The sequence below is a fragment of the Copadichromis virginalis genome, linkage group LG7 (genome assembly GCF_057382275.1).
Source record: "Copadichromis virginalis isolate Kocher_CV1m ecotype Utaka linkage group LG7, C_Virginalis_male_GT1.1, whole genome shotgun sequence".
NCBI classification, from domain to species: Eukaryota; Metazoa; Chordata; class Actinopteri; order Cichliformes; family Cichlidae; genus Copadichromis; species Copadichromis virginalis.
The window spans coordinates 57556700-57581338 of NC_140624.1; the positions used below are offsets into that span (position 1 = coordinate 57556700).

The 24639-nt window shown below is 38.7% G+C and overlaps 3 protein-coding genes across 4 annotated transcripts in view; 2 read left to right on the top strand and 1 right to left on the bottom strand.

The window, feature by feature from the left end:
• rasgrf2a (Ras protein-specific guanine nucleotide-releasing factor 2a) overlaps positions 1-6922 on the top strand; it is a 48641-nt gene extending 41719 nt beyond the window's left edge. The window contains exons 20-29 of one of the 2 annotated variants that reach the window (XM_085464425.1): positions 1386-1498; positions 2440-2500; positions 2598-2627; positions 2851-2954; positions 3523-3607; positions 4165-4362; positions 4446-4525; positions 4604-4721; positions 5367-5435; positions 5660-6922. In XM_085464425.1, coding sequence (XP_085320551.1) covers positions 1386-1498; positions 2440-2500; positions 2598-2627; positions 2851-2954; positions 3523-3607; positions 4165-4362; positions 4446-4525; positions 4604-4721; positions 5367-5435; positions 5660-5755 — 954 coding nt within the window. In that variant the 3' untranslated portion in view covers positions 5756-6922. The remainder of the gene's footprint in view (positions 1-1385; positions 1499-2439; positions 2501-2597; positions 2628-2850; positions 2955-3522; positions 3608-4164; positions 4363-4445; positions 4526-4603; positions 4722-5366; positions 5436-5659) is intronic. The other variant, XM_085464427.1, reaches the window with a different exon arrangement.
• A 1308-nt stretch (positions 6923-8230) lies between these two features.
• ckmt2a (creatine kinase, mitochondrial 2a (sarcomeric)) lies at positions 8231-17155 on the top strand. The gene is made up of 10 exons (XM_085464428.1): positions 8231-8311; positions 9818-9994; positions 12805-13003; positions 13503-13598; positions 13693-13914; positions 14708-14793; positions 15045-15168; positions 16161-16295; positions 16565-16690; positions 16807-17155. The coding sequence occupies exons 2-10, from the start codon at positions 9852-9854 to the stop codon at positions 16921-16923; spliced, it is 1248 nt and encodes a 415-aa protein (XP_085320554.1). The 5' UTR covers positions 8231-8311; positions 9818-9851; the 3' UTR covers positions 16924-17155.
• Positions 17156-18315: 1160 nt separating this feature from the next.
• On the bottom strand, positions 18316-22771 carry ube2l3a (ubiquitin-conjugating enzyme E2L 3a). The gene is made up of 4 exons (XM_085464429.1): positions 22653-22771; positions 19941-20036; positions 19223-19409; positions 18316-19121 (listed from the first exon to the last, which is right to left on the bottom strand). The coding sequence occupies exons 1-4, from the start codon at positions 22677-22679 to the stop codon at positions 18967-18969; spliced, it is 465 nt and encodes a 154-aa protein (XP_085320555.1). The 5' UTR covers positions 22680-22771; the 3' UTR covers positions 18316-18966.
• Between the last annotated feature and the right edge of the window lie 1868 nt (positions 22772-24639).

A 24639-nucleotide genomic window follows, 5' to 3' on the forward strand; every position in this document is an offset into this window, starting at 1 on the left:
TTCATCATTTAATTTTCTTTCTAGATTGATCCGGGGGAGGGTTGCATGGTTAATTAGGTTCATTTGGAGCTTAGGAAGGAGACAGCTAAAAACAGCTTTGAATCTAGCCTAGGTCAGCTTGCCTGGCTTGAGGCAAGGCTTCAGAGTTAGTTGCTATTTGCTAATTCAGAAGAAGAAATATTCAGATGAGATCAGTGGTTTGCAGAAAGGTGAAATATGAAGAAGAGCAGTCACCTCAGTAGGCTTATTTTCAAGCTTATGGATGGCATTTTGAGAGTTGGGTTAGGCTTAGTAGAGCGCTATACCAGAGGAGGCAAGGCATCAGGTTTTATTGGCTTGGGATCTTCACACTTCTGACCTTGTGCTTCAACATGTACATCCAAAAACATGGCAGAGTGGACATTATCACATGCTTTCTCAGTTTCAGCAAAGCTTTTTGTTTCCAGGTGCAACTACTGCTACAATATAAGGAGGATTTTAGCTAAATATAGACTTCAAGCAGCAATGGGACGTCAGCTGATGATCTTTCCAGATGAATCTCCATTTACTCAGATTAGAGAGGATTGCTTTGGGCCTTCTTAGGTTAAGTGTGAAAGGCGTCTTACAGCGAGAGCTGTGCGACTGGAGGTGCTGTCATCTTTGAACACAGACGCCTTTATTAATGGTCTTGGGGCAATTTATTTCAAGACATGAGAATTTGAGGTATGATAGGATAATGTCAGTAATGAATGAGAACTGGAGTAACTGGAGGATGGAATCGGGCACAAATACATCAAATTTTTGCTAAGGTAAAGGTGTAGATAGGTTTTCAGTCCCCCCACTGGTTCACATCATAGTGAACTGCTAATAGGGTTTGTTCTGTCTCGAAAATACAAAATCTGGATGTGTCTGTCTCGCAGACCTGCATCTCTTCACCTGCTTCCTGCTCTCACTATAGATCACAATGTCATCTGCAAACATCATATTCCACAAAGACTATGTCCTTGCATTTTTCAGCCTTTCAGATTCCACCTTCTGTGTAAGATGTAGTCCAGCTGTGTTCACTTTCCTCCATTCTTATGCTTCACCCCATGTTCCTCCCTATCTTAAAGCACATGCTCACTAAAGTCATTTCCATCTCCTTGGCAAATTCTGGTTACTATTTGTTCCCCTGTATTTCTCTTCTTAACACCATACCTATCCAACACCTCTCATCACCTCTGTTCCCTTCACGTACAACCTCACCCTTTCCCCTTCCCACTGTCATATATGAGTGCAAGCTTAATTAGATGTTAAATACACAATAAACCACTGAAATGAATCTTTCTGTGAGTGCCCACTACTCTAATCTTAACTTCAAGTCTAAGCTTCCCTATAAATATATATGCATGTGTTGTTTCAATCAGGACTTTGAAATGAACAGTGAGCTGAAGGTGGGGGTGATCAGTCTACTAGAAGAGGTGTTGCGAGATCCAGATCTGCTGCCGCAAGAGAGGAAAGCTACAACAAACATATTAAGGTACAAAGGGATTGCTGTAAATATCATTGTGTACTTCTTTTTATCTACACACTGTCCTAGAATTTTTTTTCTGCAATAGGCAAGGTGAAGCCATAGACTGTGCATGCAAAATAGACTTAGTTAACATGTTGTCACCCATTAGTTTGCAGGCGGAAACTTCAGTGTAAGTGTTTAAGACCCTACCTTGCTTTTTCTGTAGTAAAAGTTTCCATATTTGGAAAAGAAGCTGGAGTGCTAAGATAGCACATTCTAGTGGGTTTGGTTATAGCTGTTATTGATAAACTGTAAGGGGGCAATGTGCAGACAAAGTGCAATTAGTAAATATCTGTAATTAGTAAAAGACTTATCCAAGACAAGAATTTCAATCATCAAAACTGAAGCACAAATTTCTTGTGATGGTCTATCCAGAACAGCTGCCTGTGTCTGTGCACCTGTCAGTCCAATCAGTTTAAGTCATACAAGTGTAAATCTAGGATGAGTGAGTTAAACAGGGTTTTGAGTGCCGTTAACCTAGGCATTTTAACACTAGAATTTATGCAGACAAAGTCACATTTATAGCAGATTGCCTCTAGGGTGAAGTAGGTAAACAGCAGATTACATATAAAAAGAACTGATACTGCTAATTCAGCTCCCTGTGTTGTTAGCCTCATGACCCTGCTTTTGCAGGTCCCTTTCAATAAAATAAACTTTATCTGAAAGATAGGCATAGCTACTGTGCTGTCACCCATTAGTTAGTGAAGACCCTTGTTGTTGTCACGTAACTATGGATGAATTACTTTTTCAAAAATTCATGCAAATTTTAGATCATGATTTTGAATGTTTAGTTGAGTTATTTTCATTGCAACACAAAGTGTTGTAGAGGTTTACATAATGTTCATGAGATCAGCTTTCATATGACTGGCACTGCATGTATGTAATGCTATGTCATTTTTGGTTTTCAGTGCACTTTCTCAAGAAGAACAAGATGATGCTCAGCTCGGGATGGAAGGCATATTACAAATGGTCAGTACTGTCATTTAGCAGAACGAGTTTCATAAAAGATTTTCCTGACAAGTTTATAACTTGTTTGTCGAAATCCTTTATCTCATGAATGACACAGAAGAGCTGCCCGCTTCTACACTTCATTGTGGTAAGAATAATGTCAGTAATGTCATGTCCTTGCCTTGTGAAAAATAGCCGCTGTGGTTACTCTGTATTGAGGAGAATTATGTTACCTCCCTCCTCAAATATCCACAGGTCGTTTCCTTATATGTGGACTTAATTTGTGTTTGTGTGGTACTGTAGTCCCCTGAAGAGCTTTGCAGTTTAGTACTGTTTTTTACACATGCAGTTTGTTTGTCTGTGTTTTCAAGGCGGAGAGTCCTAAATCAGAGTGTTTTGAGTCACTCTCAGCCCTAGAACTAGCAGAACAGATCACCTTGCTGGATCATATTGTGTTCAGGAGTATTCCTTATGAGTAAGTATGTTATACAAGACATTCAAGCTCTCCTTGCATCACCCTGGAGTTATTTAATATGATCATCTCTTTAAAATGTCTTTGTACAGCGCATTTGCCTATATTGAGTCTAGTTGGGTATCTCAACGTGCCTTAAGAATACAGCTGCCCAGTTTATAGTAAGTTAGCAAGTTAACAAATTATACAGTAATTTAACTAGGATTTATTGGCCTGCTAAAACACCTTAAATTAGATGTGTAGAGGACTATAAGCCTGGATCCCAGCAGAATAGCTGATATCATTGGCAGCCTACATCTAGTTGATGTAGGCTGCCAATGATATCAGCTGATCTGCTGGGATCTAGGCTGTTTGATTTTATGGTCTACCTGAACTAACAATATCCTTGATTAATATGATTAGCATAAAACAAAATTACACTTAAAGAAATATAGTATTTGACTCAAAGATAACTTCCCATAGGGGGCTAAAGATTTGGAGGAGTAAAGCTCAGAGATTGTAGGGAACAGATTATGACATGTGGACATACAGTATGTGTAACCTATGATTTTGGATATTTTCTGTCCTGCAGGGAGTTCCTAGGTCAGGGCTTTATGAAGCTGGATAAAACGGAAAGGACTCCATACATCATGAAGACCACCCAGCACTTTAATGATGTAAGACGGTGACTTTTTATCCTGAGCAGTGATGTAGTGGTGGGGCTTATAGGGAGTTTTATAAAAAGTCTGTGGTACAACAGTTGTCTCTCTTGTTCAGTCAGGGGCAAAAGCCAGACAGTTTCTTAAAAAGTGGCCAGTGACCACTACTTAGAGTCCAGTACACATGACATCCCTCTGTAAGCTAGAGGGAGACAGAACTGAAAAAGAGGATTTAACAGACTTAATAATACAAAAGCATTCAGTAATCAAAAAGTGGAAATGGAAAAATACAAGTAAGAGCAGTGCCTTTAATTAAAATATATTTCTACATTTTAAATACTGGATTCTCAATGCTGAAGAATCAAAGGACGAGCTGCATTTAATAGCTGTCTTTCCTAAAATTTCAGTCTATAAAGAAGAAAGCTTTCACAATCAAACTAAATATATATGATTATCCACATTAGATTGGTGGTGTATTCTTTTGCCCACTAATATCAGTGACATAATTTGGCATATCACTGAAGGCAGACAGATTATTGGACACATCTCTCATCTCTCTATACCTTGCTTCACAGATGAGCAACCTGGTAGCGTCTCAGATAATGACCCATACTGATGTGGCCTCCAGAGCCAGCTCCATTGAGAAGTGGCTGGCAGTGGCTGACATCTGTCGCTGCCTCAATAACTACAACGGAGTACTGGAGATCATTGCTGCACTCGAAGGCAGTGCCATCTACAGGCTTAAAAAGACCTGGGCAAAAGTCTGCAAACAGGTTGATTCTCCTTTCAGAGAGCTGCTGAAAATAATACCACATCTGTGTACTGAAAAAATTACTCTTTTTTTCATTATTTTCAGACAAAGGGACTGAGGGACAGACTTCAGAAGATTGTGTCATCAGAGGGACGGTTCAAGAACCTCAGAGAGACACTGAAAAAGTAAATATAGCCAGTGAGCAGAGGAAAATGTCTCAAATCAGTTCATAAACACTGTACATTTCTGCTTTGTCTGCACAGCTGTAATCCTCCATGTGTCCCTTACCTGGGCATGTACCTCACTGACCTGGCCTGCATTGAGGAGGGGACACCCAACTTTACAGAGGAAGGCCTTGTTAACTTCTCTAAGATGAGGATGGTAAGGATTACACTTTCCTAAAACTGGAATTTGGCACAAAACTCACAATTCACTGTGCCTTAATGGTCTATATAGCAGAAAAAACTTTAAAAACATAAAATTTGAATCTGGATGTCAGTTATTGAGCTGCTTAAATCCGTTTGAGGCACATATGCCATACTCTATTGAATACTGACTAACGGTCATCTAGGACTTGATTATGATGATCTATTTAGACATTGAACATCTATGCACACAGCCCCTGTTTTTGTCCATCTTTGTGATATGATACTACAATACCTAAAGTCACGGTTTCCAGAATTTTGTCTTAAATAATTTAATACTTGCACTGAATATCTACCTTTACTACTGCTGGAGGCCTAAACAATACTATTGAACTGGCTCTCCAAAAGGCCTGTACTCTGTGCATCTTTTTTAATGAGCTTGTTTCAGATATTTCCTTCGAAATACAAGCATGTAGCAGGGAGTAATTTCAGGTTATTGGTTAGAGACTAACAAGTCTCTTACCAGGACAGCGAGTGAACCCCCCACCCCCCTCACACACACACACACACACACACACACACACACACACACACACACACACACTCTAGAAAAAAACATCATGTCTGAAGCATTCCAGTAACTTTGTCCTTGGTATCTCAGATTTCTCATATCATCCGGGAGATCCGTCAGTTCCAGCAAACACCGTACAGGATAGAGCACCAACCAAAGGTGTGTCTAATTAGATATTTGTAACGTGTAATTATTGTTAATGATTTTTTTAAGCAGATTTATATGAGCTGTTTACATAATTAAAAAAATATACTGAAGCCAGTTTAGCAGGAAAATGTGTTTAATAACAAACAATCAATATCAGAGTAAGTGTATAATTTTTCACTGCTTAACCTTCAAAAAATCCAAAATCTTTAAATTTAACTTATCTCATTCCATTCCAGGTGACTCAGTTCCTGCTGGATAAAAGCCTAGTGATTGATGAAGATACCCTTTATGAACTCTCACTCAAGATTGAACCCCGACTACCACCTGGCTAACTGCATCTTCTAAACAGACATATAGTTGATATATATACAATTTCTAGCTCAGAGCAACACATTCATTCATTCATTACACAGCAGGGGTTGTTACATAGAATGCCATCAATCACTGCGCTTGGGAAACTCAGGAGAAAATGTGCCTTACTGAAGTGTATATTTAGTGAGCAGACTATAAAACAGTGGTACAGTTCTGTTACCTATTCAAAGTTGTCCTTACAACATATCAGTTTTCTGTAACACAAATCAAATGAACACAAACTAGTTGCACTAGTTTACACAGTAAGTTTGGGGTTGTTGGGGTTGTTGGGGACCCTGTAGCAAGTAATCAAGTAATTGCATAATTGAGTAACTGAGAAAGTCTGTGTGTGTGTGTGTGTGTGTGTGTGTGTGTGTGTGTGTGTGTGTGTAGACATGCTGGGTTTCCTAAACAGCTGGAGTACGTCACATATTTTATCTACTTTAATACTGTCTGTTTCACAGGAGACGTTATCTAACGCTTCGCTTTTTATCTTTTTTTAATCTTACGCTATGATAAAAAGGAAAAATGAAAGCTTTATGTTCTTACAGATTCTCTCGCATGTCAGAGCAAAAATCCTTAAAGTTTAAACACATTGCAGGTTTTGAAATATGCTCATTACAGGTTTTAAGACATTTTTCTTTCTCTTTACAATCAGATCCTGTCTTTTGAGTTTTTTAATGTTTATGATTTTGTACACAAAACTTTTTGAGCTTCACTTTTTGAGAGTTGGACTCAAGGGGTTCTTTCATGCTACAAAAGCATAGTGCCACATATTCTTGATATGTGGCACTATTCTTAATAGTTCCCGTCAATGTGATCAATTTTTCATATTCATATTTCAAACTCTATTGAGTGTATTAGTGAAATAGTAAGATCTTTGCACTATTAATTTATTATTAATTCAAAGATTTTCATTAGACTGTAATTTTGATTATAACATGAATATAGTGTGATTTCCCCTGAACTTAAAATTTTGTGCTTGTTTGATGTCTTTGGGATGTGGTAGGGATGGGTTATTGGGTCTGGGGGCGTATTTTTTGCCATTTCAAAGGTCCGGAATCTGCTTTCTTACACTGCTGCATACTTTGAAGTTACAGTTTTGCTAATGTATTTATAAGCTTAAAAATAAAATAAAAAATAAACTGTTCAAACTGTAATTCTGATGCACATTGTTGTTTTATCAAGCAGAAAGAGGACACATAAAATCATCAAAAAGAAAAAAAATGAACACACATTGTTGCCAAAATAAAACTTGCACACAGACTAATGCAAGTTCACTGAGAAGAGATCACTTGGAAGAATTGAGCATGATTTACTGAGATATTGAAAAATAATGGATTTCATAATTAGACTCATGACCCATCATGGCAGACCAGAATCTCAGCAGTCATAGGATTTAGGACGCCCCCACCCCCCACCCCCACCCCACCCCACCCCCAAAGTCTAGATGCTGGTGGTTGCTGGTGAAGATGAAGACTGAGGGTCTGTGAGGTTTAGACGGGGAGCAGGTAGGTTGTATGAAGGAGAGCCTGAAAGGGAGAATGACTGAGAGCCCATATTTAAACTATGCGAAACAGGGGTTGGTTTAACGATTGCAAGAAGATGATTGGACTAGATTAATGATGTCAGCACTGAGAGTGACAGTGTGGGAAAATGTCAGTAAAAAACATGGCACAAAAACAGAAAACCAAATAAAAAGTGGGTTGAAAATTGGGTTGCAGATGTGCAGCAACTGTAAGGAAAGCAGCCAAAATTGTGTGCCCTACATAAGCATAAGCAGGGTATGAGTTGAGCCATCGGCCATAATATTACACTCTCTCTCTCTCTCTCTCTCTCTCTCTCTCTCTCTCTAAATTCATTTCCCTCTCGCCTTTGCGGGGGTCTTTACCCCTACTTAAAGCTCGGTTCCTCTACCAGATTCCTGGGACCTTGAGGTTCCTGCATCTTTGCTGTTCCAAAGACTGAAGTCTTCTGGACAGAGAGTCTTCTGGGATCTGCTGGATCTTAATCAAATAAAACAAGCTGCACTGAAGTTTACCCATACCCATGCAGCTTATTAGCTGACAGTGCATTGGGAGGACAGTACTTGTGTACAAAACTCTAAGGTTTATACTGGGAGATCTAGTTTCTCTTGGTATTGGCTACAGTGAGTCTAGTTTAACTACCTATCCACATAGGATTTTCTCACTAAATTTTATCCATGGGATTTTTGTAATGTGCAAATATTGAATCCTCTAACTCAGGGCATGGCTGCTGCTGTACATAGCTCTCATGGTCACAGAAGTGGAACAAGAGATCATTTTCAAATATCAAGGTCAAACTGGACAGTGATATTGGAGCCTTGGTGGTCATGGTTAATCATGGCTCAGCAGAAAGCATACTATACGTCCATTGGCTTATAATTATTTCTTTCTGAACTTTTGATTGGCTCCGACCTTCTAATCCCACATGACGGGGTGGAGCCTTGTGTAAGAGGAGAGTGAAAAGCTGTTTAACAAGAGACCCTGAGCAAGAAGGCAGCAGCTTTTCTACAGGTACTGTATCTCCTTTCTCTTATTTCTCCTACAGAAAGCCTTCATTTGCTTCCAATACTTGGGAAAATTATTGAGCTGGTTGTAGAGCTAGTATTAAAGATCCAGGCTGTATACAAAAAAATTGCATGCTTTTGACATTCAAAATTAATGTGAAGTTTAAAAGCTATGGACAAGGAAAGCAGGTGGAAGGTGAAGCAGGATTTGATGATGATTTCAAGGTGATATGTAAGCAAACAACAGGAAGAAACGTAGAAAATCAAACAGAGAGTAGGTGCTTTTTTTTTTTTACATGAAAAGTTTCCAGTTAAAAGGTCACAGCAACCAGGGGAGGGGACAGTGATCTTAGAGCATCTGTAAGATCTCATAATTTTCAGTGTTGGTTAGTAGAGGTGGTTTCTCACAGGCTGATCTCTAGAAAGAACTCTTGCACTCTCTTTCCACCTGTTTTTCATCCTGATACATCAGCTCTCCTGTACACTTCACCTTCCAACTGCCTTGTTTCCATCTGTCTGTCCCACTGCCTTATGAGGTTCTGGTCTTATGACCAGTTCTGAATGTCACCGTCTGAGCCAGGCATGGCTTGGATCTTGACACTGAATCCTGGCAGTGCAACCGCCTTCCACCAATCTATAAATACTACGCCCATTGACCCACAGAGTGAACTGCCTTTAACCTACACAGAGAAAGGAAAAGCCTTAGAGTGGGACAAACGGAGCTCATAAAAATCATGTGACTAACTGAGTGACTTTTAATTTCAGGTCTGACTCTGATTAATAGGACTAACAACGACCTCACAGCTCCCCTCTATATAAAGACACACTCTCATGGACACAATCCACAGAGGATAAGCTAAAATTTGACCTTCCAGGCCAGGTCCATGAAACTAAATGAATTGCTTTTGTGGGACATTTCGACAAAATTAACAAGAATGATTATTAAAGCCATTTCTTTTTGAATAAATGTCGCATTTTTTGTTAGCTTACGGCTGACTTCTCACTGTTCAATAGCAAAGCATTAGTGTCATATGAAACCTGCCATTCTGTGTCATATGAAACCTGCCATTCAGACTGCGATAATAACACTAAGAGTGTTTGCCAGAGCCTCCCATGGTCTAAGCTTGATATAATATTGAATAAAACTTTTCATGGGTGAAAGGTCATTAGATAAGAGCAAGTTAGGCCTAGATTGTTCTGGGTATCCTACCTTAATCTTTAGAACTCTCACTACAATCACATCCCAATCCTCAGCCCTAACCCTGACCTGATCCTTTTTTGGATTTTTTTCGCAGTTTTATTCTACACCCCAAAACTATAACATCATGACAATGTGATTGGTCACTTGCAATGCTGAATTTACAGCAACATTTATTATGATGATCCAGGGACACCACAACATGAGGATACTAGATACACATCAGGTGTCCATTTCCACTTTGCCTGTACGTGTATATGTTAGCACCATTCACAAGTCATCAACAAAACCTTGCTTTTGTGTTTTTATATGTAGTCCTTTTGCTACTGAAAACCCAGCTAGCAGAAAAATGGCAAGCTCTTTCACACGCCTGATCTCCAAGCGCAATACAGCTGTGCTGTTGGCCGGCTTGGGAGCAGGAACAGCTGGATTCTTGTTGAGTGAAAACAGTTCTCTGGCTGCTGAGGCAAAGAAGAAGCTTTACCCTCCCAGGTAAGACAGGTCAACATTAGCACCACTAATGCCACCAAGGGGTGACCAGTTGTAAAAAGAACTTGGTTGGCTAGAAATCTGTTAGAACATTACCATTTGGCTTCCTTGTTCTATGACCTTAATAGTTTTTTATTTTTTGAAGAATTTATGATCTCAGTGCAACTAAAGCTTTACTTTGTAAAATATGACAACAATTTAAAAAAGGAGGATAAAACCAGGGGTGCGCTAAGATTCAGCCTACATTACCTTGTTATTGACAGGTTGTTACAGTATATTTACACATCGCTCAGTCACATCTGCCCCTCACTGGCTATGTACGGCAGGGGTGTCCAACTTCAGGTCTCAAGGGTCCTGCCAGTTTGAGATATCACCCTAGGTCAGCACACCTGAATCAAATGATTAGTTCATTACCAGGCCTCTGGTGAACCTTAAGACAGGCCATTTATATAGCCCTATAAATCAGCTATGTTGGACCAAGGACACATCTAAAACCTCCAGGACACCGGCCCTTGAGGCCTGGAGTTGGACACCCCTGATGTGTGGTTTCAAAATACCAAGTGGCAAATGATACAATTCAACTAGTTAATCTATGGGCATGTCTGAAAGACATGAAGTTCCTGAATGACATTCTAAATTGAGAGAAAACTAAGGTTATTTTACTCTACCCTAAAAATATTAAAACATGGCCTCTCACCAGAATCTTATGCTAGGTGGCATTACCTTAGCCCCCAGTAACAGTGTGAGGAATCTTGGAGTCATTTTTGACCAGGATATGTTCTTCCATTGATAACATTTGCAGGGATATCTTCATCCATTTGCGCAATACCACTAAATTGAAAATTAAGTTTAAAACTTTTCTTTTTGATAAAGCTTATAATTACTGCTGACTTAGTGACCCTGAACCTCAATCCTTAGTTCTGCTGCGTCATCTTTTCACTCTCTGGTGATGCTATACACCACTATTATATTTAACCATTAATAGTTAATGGCTCTCTCTTTCATAGCGCGCCTTTTGTCCTGTCTCTCCCTGCTCACTTCTATTTCCCTTTCCCCCAACTTCCCCTTGAGCCTGCTGGAGGCTTCTTCCTGTTAAAATGAAGTTTTTCCTTTATACTGTCATCTAGTGTTTACTCATGGGGTTGACTTTCTAATATTGTTGTGCCTTTACACTAAAATATTGTAGGGTGTTTACTGTTCAATATAAAGTGCCTTCAAGCATGAGTTGGTACTACACAAATAAAACTGAATTGAATAGAATGATGTCACAGTGGCTTTGTACATCTTTCATATACACTCTATGCTTAAGCAAGAAGAAAGACAGTCAAAAGTGAGGTGAAAGAGTAGGTTACATCATAGGGACTGATGACAATAAGAGATGTGAGGATTGAAGCAAAAAGTTCTTTCTGCAGTAGATGACCTTGACCAGTCAGTGAGTAGGTATTAGACTGCAATTATCTCCCTTAAAAACAGACAGACCAACTACGTGCCTCACATCACTTGCACATTTCATAAGAGTGACTCACTACAAAATGTTTCCATAACAGAAATAAGCAGAAGGTGACATCACTAGACTGTTTATGAACTGATTCATGTGTTCAAAGTAAAAGTACCCTGCATACTGTTTTGTATTTTCTATATAACAAGTTATTGTTTCACAGCAATTTTCCAACTTCTGGGATAAATAAGGGCTTTCTGATCTCATCTTATGCACTGAGCCTGCAGCATTAATAAACATGTGTGGATTGTGTCAACACAGTCCAACTAAACATCTGAGAGTTTCAAAGAGTACACAATGTCATGTCAGATATGCTGGCGATGTCTTGCAAGATCAGTGACGCTCTCACATTTCATCTGGGTTACCTTTGGCTCACTCTCACTTACTTTTTCACACTGTATTTTATGCTCTCCCCTTTTACTGCCTTTACCCACTCATCCTATGCATACATAGAGTACACTTGCTTCTCTGGTGGCTGAAGATAGATTTTTCTGATAGTGTGCTCATATTTAGGCTCCAGGATAAATTTGGAATGATTTGAAGCCTACTTAGTGCCACTGCATGCTGGATCAGAATCTAAAAGCACCTTAAGTTCCTAATAGTTTTACACAATATAAAGATTCAGAATTTAGCCACTGACTCCATATACTCTTTGTCCAATATTAGATTCCTGATATTGATGAACTCTCTGATTCCAGAGTTATAGTACTCTTACCCCCTAAATGGCAGCTAAGTTTAGCAGCTAGTTGAGGACAAATGGGAGCCACCAGTAGCTATTATCAACCTCTGGCTCTCTTTCATTGCATGTCTTTTGTTCTGTCAAATGGCTGCCCCTCCCTGAACCTGGTTCTTCTGGGGGTTTCTTCCTGTTAAAAGGGAGTTTCTCCTTTCTACTGTTGCCAAGTGCTTGCTTAGATATGGTCATTTTATTGTTAGGGTTTTTCTCCATTATTGTATGGTCTTTACCTTATAATATACAGTGTCTTGGGGTGACTGTTGTTGTGATTTGGCGCTATACAAATAAATAAATAAAAACCCCTAAGTTAGCAAAATAAAAGAACAAAAATTACCTAAAAATCTTTCCCCCAACCCCAAACCAACAATGTACACATCAAATTGTCTATTTGCTTACAAATGAGATATCTCCAGGTTAACCAACTGGTATTCTGTACCACAGCTATATGCTAGATCAGCACTGAATACGTTGAAGGGAAAATTATGTTGTCAACATTAGCTGGAGTAAGAAGGAATATTATTCCAGGGGTGTCGTAACTCTCAAAACTTTTACATTTCTTCAATCCGTCTCCTCTTGAAGCTCTGATTACCCTGACCTGAGGAAGCACAACAACTGCATGGCCTCTGCTCTTACTCCAGCTATTTATGCCAAATTGAGGGACAAAGTCACCCCCAACAACTGGACCCTTGACCAGTGCATCCAAACGGGAGTCGACAACCCTGGACACCCTTTCATCAAGACAGTGGGTTGCGTGGCTGGTGACGAGGAGAGCTATGAGGTAAAACAAAGTGGGTTTTGTTTAAATTATCCACTGAATAACCTGTGCTTATCTTAATAATAATCAGTATATTGATTAATTGTAAATCTGGTAATACGTGAGAACTCAAAAACTGAGGCAGTAAGGTTAAAAAAAAGCATGCCTCATATCACTTGCACATTTCATAAGAATTACTCACTACAAAATGTTTCGACAACAGAAGATAGCAGAAGACTTTTTATGAACTGATTCATATGTTCATAGCTAAAGTATCATGCATACTGTCAGAAATGATGTGTCATTATACAGAGTGTAGTACCTGAATGAAAGTATGGTTGGAACAGTCTTTTTTCCCCATTAAGCCAGTAACTGTTGATTCTTTGTCATAGAGCTGATGATTATCCTTATTATAAAGGTGCAATTCCACACCGTCTATATCATAAGACATCAACTGTCAAAGTAAACTTCTGACTTCCTGAAACAAACCTACACTGCAGACTTTGTTTGCTGGTGCTTCTAGGTGTTTGCTGAGCTCTTTGACCCTGTCATCAAAGACAGACATAATGGCTATGACCCCAGAGTCATGAAACATCCTACTGACCTGGATGCCTCCAAGGTTAGACCATAGCTTCTTGCCACTATAATTTCAGTGCATCCATATTCGATTTCTACACGTATGAAACACTTGTCTTTGCCTTTGTCCTTTCCAGATAACCCATGGCATGTTTGATGAGAATTATGTTCTGTCATCCCGGGTGCGTACTGGCCGTAGTATCCGTGGGCTTAGCCTCCCCCCAGCCTGTTCGAGGGCTGAGCGCCGTGAGGTGGAGCGGGTAGTAGTGACAGCCCTAGCTGGCCTTAAAGGAGACCTGGCTGGACACTACTACAGCCTAGAAGACATGACGGAAAAGGAGCAGCAGCAACTTATTGATGTCAGTTAATCATTTCAGAGAAATGTATACGCTTTCCTTTATATTTAGACTTATGATTTAATGTTATTTGTAATTATTATTTTGTGTGAATGGTAAATTTAAAAATGGTAAATATAGAGATTTATGGGGTGGATGTTTCTTTGGCACCCAGCACTTTGTTGGGTATCCGTTTAGCTTACTGGTTAAACAGGCACCATATGCCTTACAGCTGAAATGCAGTGGCTTGATTTCAGTCTAACCTGCAGCCCCTTGCTGTATGTCTTCTCCTTCTCCTTCTCGCCCTCTTTCCTGTCTACTCTTCACTGCTGAACTGCCAGATAAGGACAAAAATAAATCTTAACAAAATATGTTGCTTAAATAGAGTTTAAAACTTTCCAAACTGAAATAAGGCTTTCAACAGAAGGTGAAGAAACAGCAGCTGTGGCTTTATGTTCAGGTCATCTGCAGGGATATCAACTGACAGTGAAATGGGATAAGCTGTACTCTTGCATAATACCACTTTGAACCACAAGATGGTGCAGCAACCCCGTGTAGCTTCTGTAAAGGCTGTTCATCTATATTTATATATATATATTTATTTATTTTTTGAGAATATATTTTTTAAATCCATTTTTTAAAGACTAATCTCATTGCAGCCTCAACAATACCTATTAAAAAAGACCAATGCCCTTTTATATATGACTCTTTGAAATCTTTTCATCACCAAATTGTAAAGAAGTCTTTCTTCCCTTTAAAATCTAAAAATCTACATCTCTTTCCTTCTTGATCCTCCCTTAACCATTCCCACCTGTAGGATCACTTCTTATTTGACAAGCCTGTCTCTCCACTGTTGACATGTGCCTTTATGGCCAGAGACTGGCCAGATGCCAGGGGGATCTGGTATGGTCTATTCAGTTCTTGTGCATGTCCGCTGCTGTGTGACGATGTATGAGTTATTATTGTGCCTGTTCCTGGAAACTGAGCCACTAAAACAGCAGGAAGTTTGATGCTGTGTTTTCCATTTGGTGTGCATAGCTTTTTATAAACGCATGTTTTTGCACAGACGACAAGTGTGAATATCAAAGTGCCTTGTGTCATGAGTCATCAGCAGTAATGAAAGACGAGTAGTTTTCTTGTTTTCTTTTCCTCAGGCACAACAATGATAAGACCTTCCTGATCTGGGTCAATGAGGAGGACCACACCAGAGTTATCTCCATGGAGAAGGGCGGCAACATGAAGAGAGTGTTTGAGAGATTTTGCAACGGACTCAAACAGGTACAGTGGAGTGTGATGTCAAACAGAGTAAAGGGATATCATTTTGATAATTAGACAGTCTTTTTTGTGGCTGCTAATGTTGCTGAGTTGTATCAGGCTGAAATATCTCAATTATTACTCAGTTTATAAACATTCGTGTTTATACACGAATTGTGTCAAATTTCATATTTGACACATCTTCATTTCAGTCATCAAAAAGGATTATTCTTTGTGACACATTAAATCCACTGTGAGGTGCAAACTCAGCTGTTGTAACTCTGTTTGGCCACTGGTTTAAAAAATAAATGCATCACACTCCCAAACTGTATATAAAAGATGGGCAAAGCCACCATTCCATTCCTGACAGGTTTTAATAACGTTTCAGCATTTTAGTCATTGTCATGTTGTTTTTGGGGACCAAAAGAAACCATATTTGGACAAGAGGGTAGAACTTATTAGCTAGTACTACCTAGCTCGATTAGCAGGTTGGATCCATTAACTATTCAAAGACATATACCTGTTAAGTAGCAGACTTATAAAATACTAGAATTTCACTCACCAAAATTATGTGCATTGGCTTGATTATGAGCCAGGCTCCAGTGGCCACTAGAGGAACTGCATTTCATTAATTTAGCTATGTTACTTCACATGTCAGCACTATCCAATTTTGGTCATTTGGGGCATCTGAAAACAAGTGTCATAATTCTGAGTCTTTGATCCAGCACTTTGAGTGTTTTAAAATTCTGTTTATTAATAAATAATTTCTGTTTGATGACTAGTTTACTTACAGTCTACGTTTGAAAAAGGGAACAAATGTTATATATTATCTATCCTGAATCATAATAAAAGAAAACTGCATTTATTTCATTATGTACTTATTTTGTTAACATGAAAACTCCTCAAATTTCAAACTTCTCAGCTCTCAACTAAAGCGCTGCAAAAAGTGATTATCTTGCTCAACTATTATGTATAGATAAAATGTGATTGGGCAACCATGAACATACTGTTTACAGGTGGAGCACCTGATCCAGGAGAGAGGGTGGGAATTCATGTGGAATGAACGTCTGGGATACGTCCTCACATGTCCGTCCAACCTGGGCACCGGCCTCAGGGCGGGTGTCCATGTACGCCTGCCAAAACTAAGCAAGGTAATATAATGACACTATAACACTATAATTTTAAGTTCTGTTCACTTTTATTTAAATATTTTCAATTTACGACAACAGTTGTCTCATGGGACTTCTGTCAGCTAATTTTTAAAGGTTTCTATAATCCAAATTCTTCCTCATGATCTCATCTAGAATTTTTTTTAAATCCCCCAAAAAACCCAACTTCTATTCATGTTATTATTTCTGTTCTTGAAAAAGAAATCTTTTAACTACAGTTTCAACATGTTATAAATGATTCCAACTTACAGGACACACGTTTCAGCAAAATCCTTGACAACCTGCGGCTGCAGAAACGCGGCACAGGGGGAGTCGACACGGCTGCTACTGGTGATACCTTTGACATTTCCAACCTTGACCGTCTGGGCAAATCTGAAGTGAGGAGATTCTTTTGTTGCCCTTTGCACAATTTCTTTTTTCATGCTAATAAGCTCACATGCATCAGTTCTATATAACGCCCTGTCTGAGCTATTCTGTTGCTGTGTGCTTCTAGGTGGAGTTGGTCCAGTTGTTGGTTGACGGCGTCAACTACCTGATTGAGTGTGAGAAACGGCTGGAAAAAGGCCAGGATATCAAAATCCCATCTCCCATTGTTCAGTTTAGGAAATGAAAACTGAACTCCTCAGTTTCCTCGGTGACCTGATCAGTCCTCCCTCTCAAACTGAGCCTGCTAGAGCACCTGAGAGGGACTCCCATCAGCGAGGAGAAAGCATTCTCTTTAAGTTTCCAAGACAGAGTGCATTTCTTTAAGATAAATCATCTTAGACGTGTTCTTTAGAGGAAAACTCTACCTCAAGAAAATTGTAACCCCAAGTTCAATGAATAAACACTATACAACATTTTATTGCTTTCATTTTGTTTTTTGCTGTTGTTGTTTTTCACTTTGGCTGAGCAATAAAGTGTAGAAAGTGGTTCAGAATTCTTTCACTGAAGCACGGTCTGTTGTTTGTATGAAGATAATGTCAGTTTTGTAGTTATTAGATGTCAGTTTATTTTCCTATCATCATCAGCCACTTTATTAGGTAAACCATGCTGGTGCTGGGTTGGAAACCCTTTTGTCTTCAGAACTGTCTTAATTATTAGTGGCTGAGATTCAAAAAGGTGCTAGAAACATTCCTGAGATTTTGGTTCATACTGTCATGATAGCGTCAACCAGTTGCTGCAGATTTTCCAGTTGCACGTGATGGTTATAAAGGAATGGACATGGTCAGCAATAATACTCAGGTAGGCTAATAGTGCTCTGTTGGTACTTACGGGTCCAAAATGTACCAAGAAAATACCCTGCGCACCATTTCACCACCACGATCATCCTGAAACATTGACACAGTATGGATCCATGCTTTTATGTTCATGCCGATTCTGACCCTACCATCTGAACATCACAGTAGAAATAAAGATTTTTCCTGTCCTCTGCTGGCCAATTTTGGTGAGCTTGTGCACATTGTAGCCTCAGTGTCCTCTTCTTAGCTGACAGGAGCGCCATCTGGTATGGTCTTCTAATTCTGTAGCCTATCAGCTTCAACGCTTAACATTCAAAGTTGGTGTCGCTGTAACAAGTAGTTATTTGAGCTACTGCCACCTTTCTAGTGGCTCAAAGTAGTCTGGTCCCTTTCCTCTGACCTCTAAAAATCTATAAGTTAACTGAATACGCTCTCCTTTCCTAACCATTATCTAAACCGTAGAGATGGTTGCGCAGGAAAATCCCAGTAGATGTGCAGTTTTTGAAATCCTTAGATGAGCCCATCTATAGCATCAACAACCATGACATTATCAAAGTAATGTCAATCGCCTTTCTTTACCTCTCCAAAGCTGGACCCAGCTGTAAATCTGGTAAGGATTATGCCTAAAAATCCCACTACAGGAATAGGAAAGATCCTGCATATGCCTCTGTATTTCCTACTGGCTTCTCACATTTGTAAGCATCAGTAATTTTGTATCTTGTTTTTACATCAGTAATAATGGATCTGTTCACTGACAACATGCACTTTACAAAGGGGCCAACAGAGGTGGAAGAAGTTTAATAATATTTCTAAAGATACAAAAATGATTCAATGACTTGAATGTTGTTCCATTTTCAGAAGTTTCTTTGCTCCTGTGTGAATTTTGCATGAGCAACAAATTTAAATTCTGCCACTGCCACGGGTGATTTTACAGATCACGGTGTATCCTAGGGGGAAAACGACTGAAAGGAGTAGACGACAAATATAACCCACAGCATAAATGCCGTCAAGATTTGAAACAATGCTTAAAAATCTGTAAACAGGTGTGCATAAGCTAATGATTAATCTAAGAACACATTCAGCATTAAAGTAAGCAGAACAGCACTTTTCAGAGATTTCACTTTCGACGATGCCACCTCAGAAAATTTTATTTTTTCTAAAAAGGAAAGAAAAAAAAAAATCAGTAGAAAGAAGTCAAAAACAACCAAAAGGTGACACTTTGAGGCCAGAGCCTGCCTGTGCACCAAAAAGTCCTGCTTTTCTTTTTGGCAAAGTGAAAGAGCAACACAAGCCTCTATTAAAGAGTGGTTGGACAGTGCTAAACAATGCAGGTTTGGAGAACAGGCCATCTCTGTGAAATAAGGGGATAAGAACAGAGAGTCAGGCTGGGTTCTTTGAACAGGAAACAAAAAGGAAGTCTAAGAGGCGGATCGTCAGTCCACAGGTCGCTTTTCACTGTGTTTCTTTGTGAACTCCTCTGCGTTCTTCATGAATTTCGCACGGTCTTTAGTGTACTCCTCTGCCAGGTCAGCCCTCAGTGGATGCTCTGGCTGAGGCATGTTCACCATCGCAACCAGACACTGAATCACTGGCAGACAGAGGGAATGAGAAAAGAACATTTGTGAGCATATTTGGTACTTTTTGGAACAGATAAGAAAACAATAATAAGATGTGGATGTCCATTTTCACCTTGGCAGGTTTTCGTGGCTGGCTTCCAGTTCTCCACACTGATGATGGGCAGGCAGACCTGGCCCTTTTCATCAATGTTGGGGTGGTAGATTTTTGTCTTGAAGGTTATCTTAGGTGGCTTGAAAGGATACTCTGCAGGGAAGATGATCTCAATCCGAAATGCTCCTTTGTCATATGGAGGACAGTCCTTGAAGAAAATAAGTATGTGTTAATTTCAGGAAAATCGGAATAATATTTAGTCAACAATAATTACATAATTTAATTAATAATGCTCTTTGACTTTAAGATGACTTGGTGGGGGTCATTTTTATGTGCGCTTTGATACTTTTAATAGTGAAAATTAAAAATGTTGCTAAAATGATTTCAGTGTTCTTCTCTAATAATGTTCTTCTTTTTTATACTTCTGAACATATCAAGGATGCCCCTCTCTACAGCATTAAACAGAACCAAAACTTGTGTCTGACACTTACCAAAACAGAAACCTTAAAAAAATAAAATAAGTGAACAAAAAACAAGTAAGCTGATAATGTACTGTTCACAACATATATATATATATATATATATATATATATATAAATAAAACAATATTTTTCATACAAGTCAACCCAAATTTCTACCAAAATGTTCTTCTCGAACTTCACAATGTGTGATCTGAAATTTGAGCCATTAGAGAAACAAAAGTGGGAAAAATGTATAGTTACATAGGGTCAATACTTACAGGAACAATAAGCCCTTGCCAGTTCAAAATATTAGATTCATCCACTTGAATGATTCGGAAATTCTTTATTCCAGAATCGCGAATGTCTTGAATCTCCTGAAACGAAACATAATTGATTGAAATTTGGTGCAAAATTATGCAGTGACAGAACAGGAAGAACAAACAGACAAATGCGTGAATGTATAACGTAGAGTAATCAGCCACAACATCTCCAAACTGGTAGCCAGAACCTACTAAAAGTGATCCAAGGAAGGAGAAATGGTGACTCGGCAGGTTCAGAAAGGGCAGTACTGGACCATGCCGTTTTAGCCCACAGAAAAACAGTCTTCAGCTGGCTAGGATAAAAATGTGTCAGCACACAAATTGCTGTGCATGACGCTGCACAAATGCAGACTGTCAGAACCTACAATGACCACATGAACAACACAGTGCTGACTTGGTCCCCAAATTTCCAAGATCTCAACCGAGACAAGCATTGTTGGGATGGGCACACACGGACACACACACACTGACTTAAGGTGTGTTCTTTTGGTGACATTAGGGTGAGCGCCACATTATGAGGTTGTGGTTTTAAACTTGTGGCTGATTGATGTCGATAAAACGTGAGGAAAAGTCAAGAAACCAGCTAAGAAATACAATCTGCTGGGTGTAGGTGATTCAGAGGAACTGTGTAATATGGCCCTGATGGACCGAGTCCCGTCAGACAGTAAACAGTTACATCACTTCCTCCACAATGACTCATACCCGCTCATTCCTCGGTTCAGATTACTATTCACACAATGCATTTTTCCTTCCAGGCTGTTCACATAAATACTGCAAAAACAATTATGGTGTTTTAAATTTTATTAACATCGGACAATGATGGCCTGTGTGAGACCTTCACCTCCACTAATACAGTTCTGCATACTTACAGGGCAGCAGTCATAGATTCATACTAATTAACAATAAATTAATTAATTAATGAATAAATAAATAAATTTAATTAAATAATGGGTTGCCAAAGTGTGACCTTTGCAATGACATGTGTGTATGGCAAACAGACAGAGGTGGAGAACTCAGTTTTTTGCTATGAAGGCCTGTGATGTATGAAACACTCAAGGATTCATATAGACTAAGCTTTTTAACATAACCCTCAACAAATTAAAGAAAAAAAATTAAAAAACAAAAACCTGAAACAGCTTCAAACTTAAATGGGTATTGCATCTTTAAAATGTGCGTGTGCAGCAACATTGGCTGAGGACTAATGGTTCCATGATGGTTACTTTTAGTTATTTAAAAAAAAAACAACAAAAAAACAAAAAGTGTTTAATTTGTGACTTGTTAACCTTGTTTGCGGTTGACTGATTTCAGGTATAAAGCAAAGCAGTTGCAGAGAATATCAAGGAGCAGCCTTGTGATAACAGTCACCTTCAACCACCACAACCAGCTGTTAGCTGAACACTAGCACTAGCATTAGTTTAAAAAAAAAAAATAGCGTTACAAAACAAATCCATCTGGTTACTCAGATCAAATATTTTTCATTCATATGGTCAAAAAGTCTGCCAGTATAAATTTCAGAAGAACATATAGGTGAGATAGACAAACAGGAGGAAGAAACTAGTAAATGTTATCAAACCACTGAGGTCCTACAGTTGCAAGTGATTGGCAGAAAGAAAGTGACAGTCATAATATTTTATACCGATCAATTCAAGCTGTACATGCCCTACAGTCCCAGTCATTTCAGATAATTCTCTTGCAACAGTTTTAACTGAAAGCAAATAGTAGTTATTTTCTAATTCCCAGTGGAATTTGGAATTTACGTGAACTGTAAAACTGAACTGTCAGGAGATTTCAAGAAGTCGTGACAGCACACTTCACCATTTTCTTTTTGGTATGAGGAAATTACTAACATACAGCAAATCAAAACTAAAACGAGTCAGAACAAAAGAAAGTATGAACGCCTGGCCAGCCACTACACTGTTTACAACATTAGCATACAATTCATTTTTTTCTCTCTTTAAAAATAAAAATCAATGTCTACAATAGCCACATTTTTCTACTTACTCTTTTAACTTACAGGAACAATTCTTTCCAATTGTTACACTTAATTCTTCATAATTTATTGACTACTCTATTTTGTTGCTGAAAAAAGCTGAATAAAGGCATTACTCCTTCTGTTTGTTTTATATTGCGTTTGTTTACATGCAAGTACATGACCAAGTCAAAATAACTTTGTATACTGTTTTGCAAATAACTAACTCTTAATCCCCTAAACAAGAGAATAATGTCATTCATATATATATTTTTTTTATTATTAAACGTTTATTAAACGTATACGGCTCAGATGAGGTCTGACGTCACGTCCCAACCCCAAAGTCTCCATGTTTTCGCCTCCGCGGCTGCCTTCAGACGGCGAAAGCGGTTAAAACGAGCTGCTACAGTTTCCACCATGCTTGCCTATTAAACACCAGCTTGCTTTCCGACTTAAAGCCGTAGATGACAGTTTTATCTTAAAGCTTAATCACGCTCTGCTGGCATTTCAAATTAACAACTAAACCCCGAGTCACCGTCTATCGGCCGTCATTATCCTTTCGTTTTGTCAGACACTTGAGCGACAAACACCCGGACATTTTCTCTTTGCTCACGAATCTGTAGCTACACTCATAAAGTCGAAACCATTGTTTAAACCATGTCAAAGTTGCAGAAATCCAACAACTAAGATCTTTTTCTTACCCTAGTTAGTCTCCGAGCCGAAGTCATTGTGGTACCGATTCTGTCTTCTCCTTCTTCTTCCTTTTTCTTTCCGCTCTACCTCGACTTCTTTTCAGTTTGTTTTAAAACGGATGACGGGCGGGATTCTCTTGCGTTACCGCCCTCTTTGGGCCCGGAGGGTTACAGATTTTAACCAAATTTTTACCGCTTTGCTTTGGATATGTGTTCCTGTTTCCTTTTAGGTATCACCATTTCTTTAAGACATCCTTTTAGAATAAAACTATTATATTTATCCATCTATTGTGGTAAGCTAGTCCAGTATTTAGTTCTGTTTATCTAATACATTCATTTAACCATGGCTCATTTAAAGGAGATGTGGAAAATCGATGCAAAACAGTTATAAAAAAAACAAGCACACATGAATTATTTTGAAATTAGAAGACAATTAAAGAAAAAAAAAGATAATTTCCCCACATTTCAAAGTGATGAAATGGTGAATGTCCTTTTATCAAAAAGTCTTTATGGATTTTTTTGAAAAGTGATTCTATTAAATTAAATTTTTTGTCACCTGTTTTGTCACCTTGCCTCTCTGCACTGAATCATTACTTGTTATTAATCTCCGCCTCTCTTCCACAACACGTCTTTTGTCCTGTTTTCCTCCCCTCACCATGAAGCAGTTGTGGCAGATGGCCACCCCTCCCTGAGCCTGGTTCTGCTGGAGGTTTCTTCCTGTTAAAAGGGAGTTTTTTCTTCCCACTGTCACCACAGTTCTTGCTCATAGGGAGTCTTATGATTGTTGGGTAGGCAATATAAATTGCCTTGAGGCAACTGTTGCTGTAATTTGGTGCTGTATAAATAAAACTGAATTTAATTGAATTGACGATACAATGACATAATAATGAAAATGCAAGAAAAAGAATCACAGAGTCTAAGAACATCCTACTCTCACTAGCTATCAGAAATGTTCTAATTTACTCATAATTCTCTAAATTACAACCTTTTAAGTGTGACTCACAGTGAGGAGCAGTTTTCTTTTCAGTCGCATCTTATATCAGGTGACCTCAATTGTTCACATGTTAGGGTGGGTTAAGGGATCACGCTGATTTCACCTGAAACCACAAGTGGTTTTTTCACACCTTATGTGATGAGTCACATGACTAATAGTGGGTCACTTACCCCCTCCTAAGGGACACTACCAACTAAGATTTAAATATCTGTGACTCTCCACTTTTTAGCCTTGGATGAGAGGTGAAATGTCTTCAACAAAATTAAAGAAGTCCAGCTGTTTCTTTTTAAGGTCCTAAGATTCCTCTGGGCAGAAATACCTTGTTGATGCTACAGGTCAAAAGAGACAGGCCAGGCTGCTTTGAGTTCACAGGACGGACACAAAAATACAAATAACAACTTGTTATAACATATATGTTATAACAAGTTGTTATTTGTATTTTAGGTATGCAGCAGATGACTCTTATTGTTTCACAGTAAGATCCACCATTGCTTGTCGTTGATAACTGTGAACAAACTCATCTGGAGCTATCACACATGACATGAAAGATGGCTATCGTGTTGCCATCTACTCATTTCTGAAGTCCCATTTTGAAACTTTGAGATGAGCCTTTCCAGCATCACAATCTCAGTATTAAAAAAAGAAGAGGTGATGGGAAATGGAATGGTTCTTATATAGCAAAATAATAAAATAATAAATTGCTATTACACAAAAGCACAAGGCAGCCCTTGTTCAACTTCCAATTTTTTATTCTTTATTTTTTTAGAATAGAAAATTATATTGAAAAAATTAACAGAGAAATTTACAGTGATTACCTTTAAGAAACTCTAATGTTTCAGAACTTGCCTGAGAAAGATTTTGTCAAGTTTTTTTATTTTTTTTTATTTCTCTTTTGTATGTAGCTCCCAGGAAGAACAAGTTTACTCACCACCACTTCTGCGCTGGTGAGTAAACTTGTATGCCAGCCACACAGCCTAACCATATCCTGTGACCTCCCGACAG

Coding starts and splice junctions, on each gene's coding strand:
- ube2l3a (XM_085464429.1), bottom strand. CDS start 22,679: ATGACTTCGGCTCGGAGACTAACTAGG. Junction 19,410..19,940: donor GGCAAGGGCTTATTGTTCCT/GTAAGTATTGAC, acceptor ATTTTCTTCAAG/GACTGTCCTCCATATGACAA. Junction 19,122..19,222: donor AGCCACGAAAACCTGCCAAG/GTGAAAATGGAC, acceptor TCTGTCTGCCAG/TGATTCAGTGTCTGGTTGCG.
- ckmt2a (XM_085464428.1), top strand. CDS start 9,852: ATGGCAAGCTCTTTCACACGCCTGATCTCCAAGCGCAATACAGCTGTG. Junction 13,915..14,707: donor AGCAGCAGCAACTTATTGAT/GTCAGTTAATCA, acceptor TCCCACCTGTAG/GATCACTTCTTATTTGACAA. Junction 15,169..16,160: donor TTTGCAACGGACTCAAACAG/GTACAGTGGAGT, acceptor TACTGTTTACAG/GTGGAGCACCTGATCCAGGA.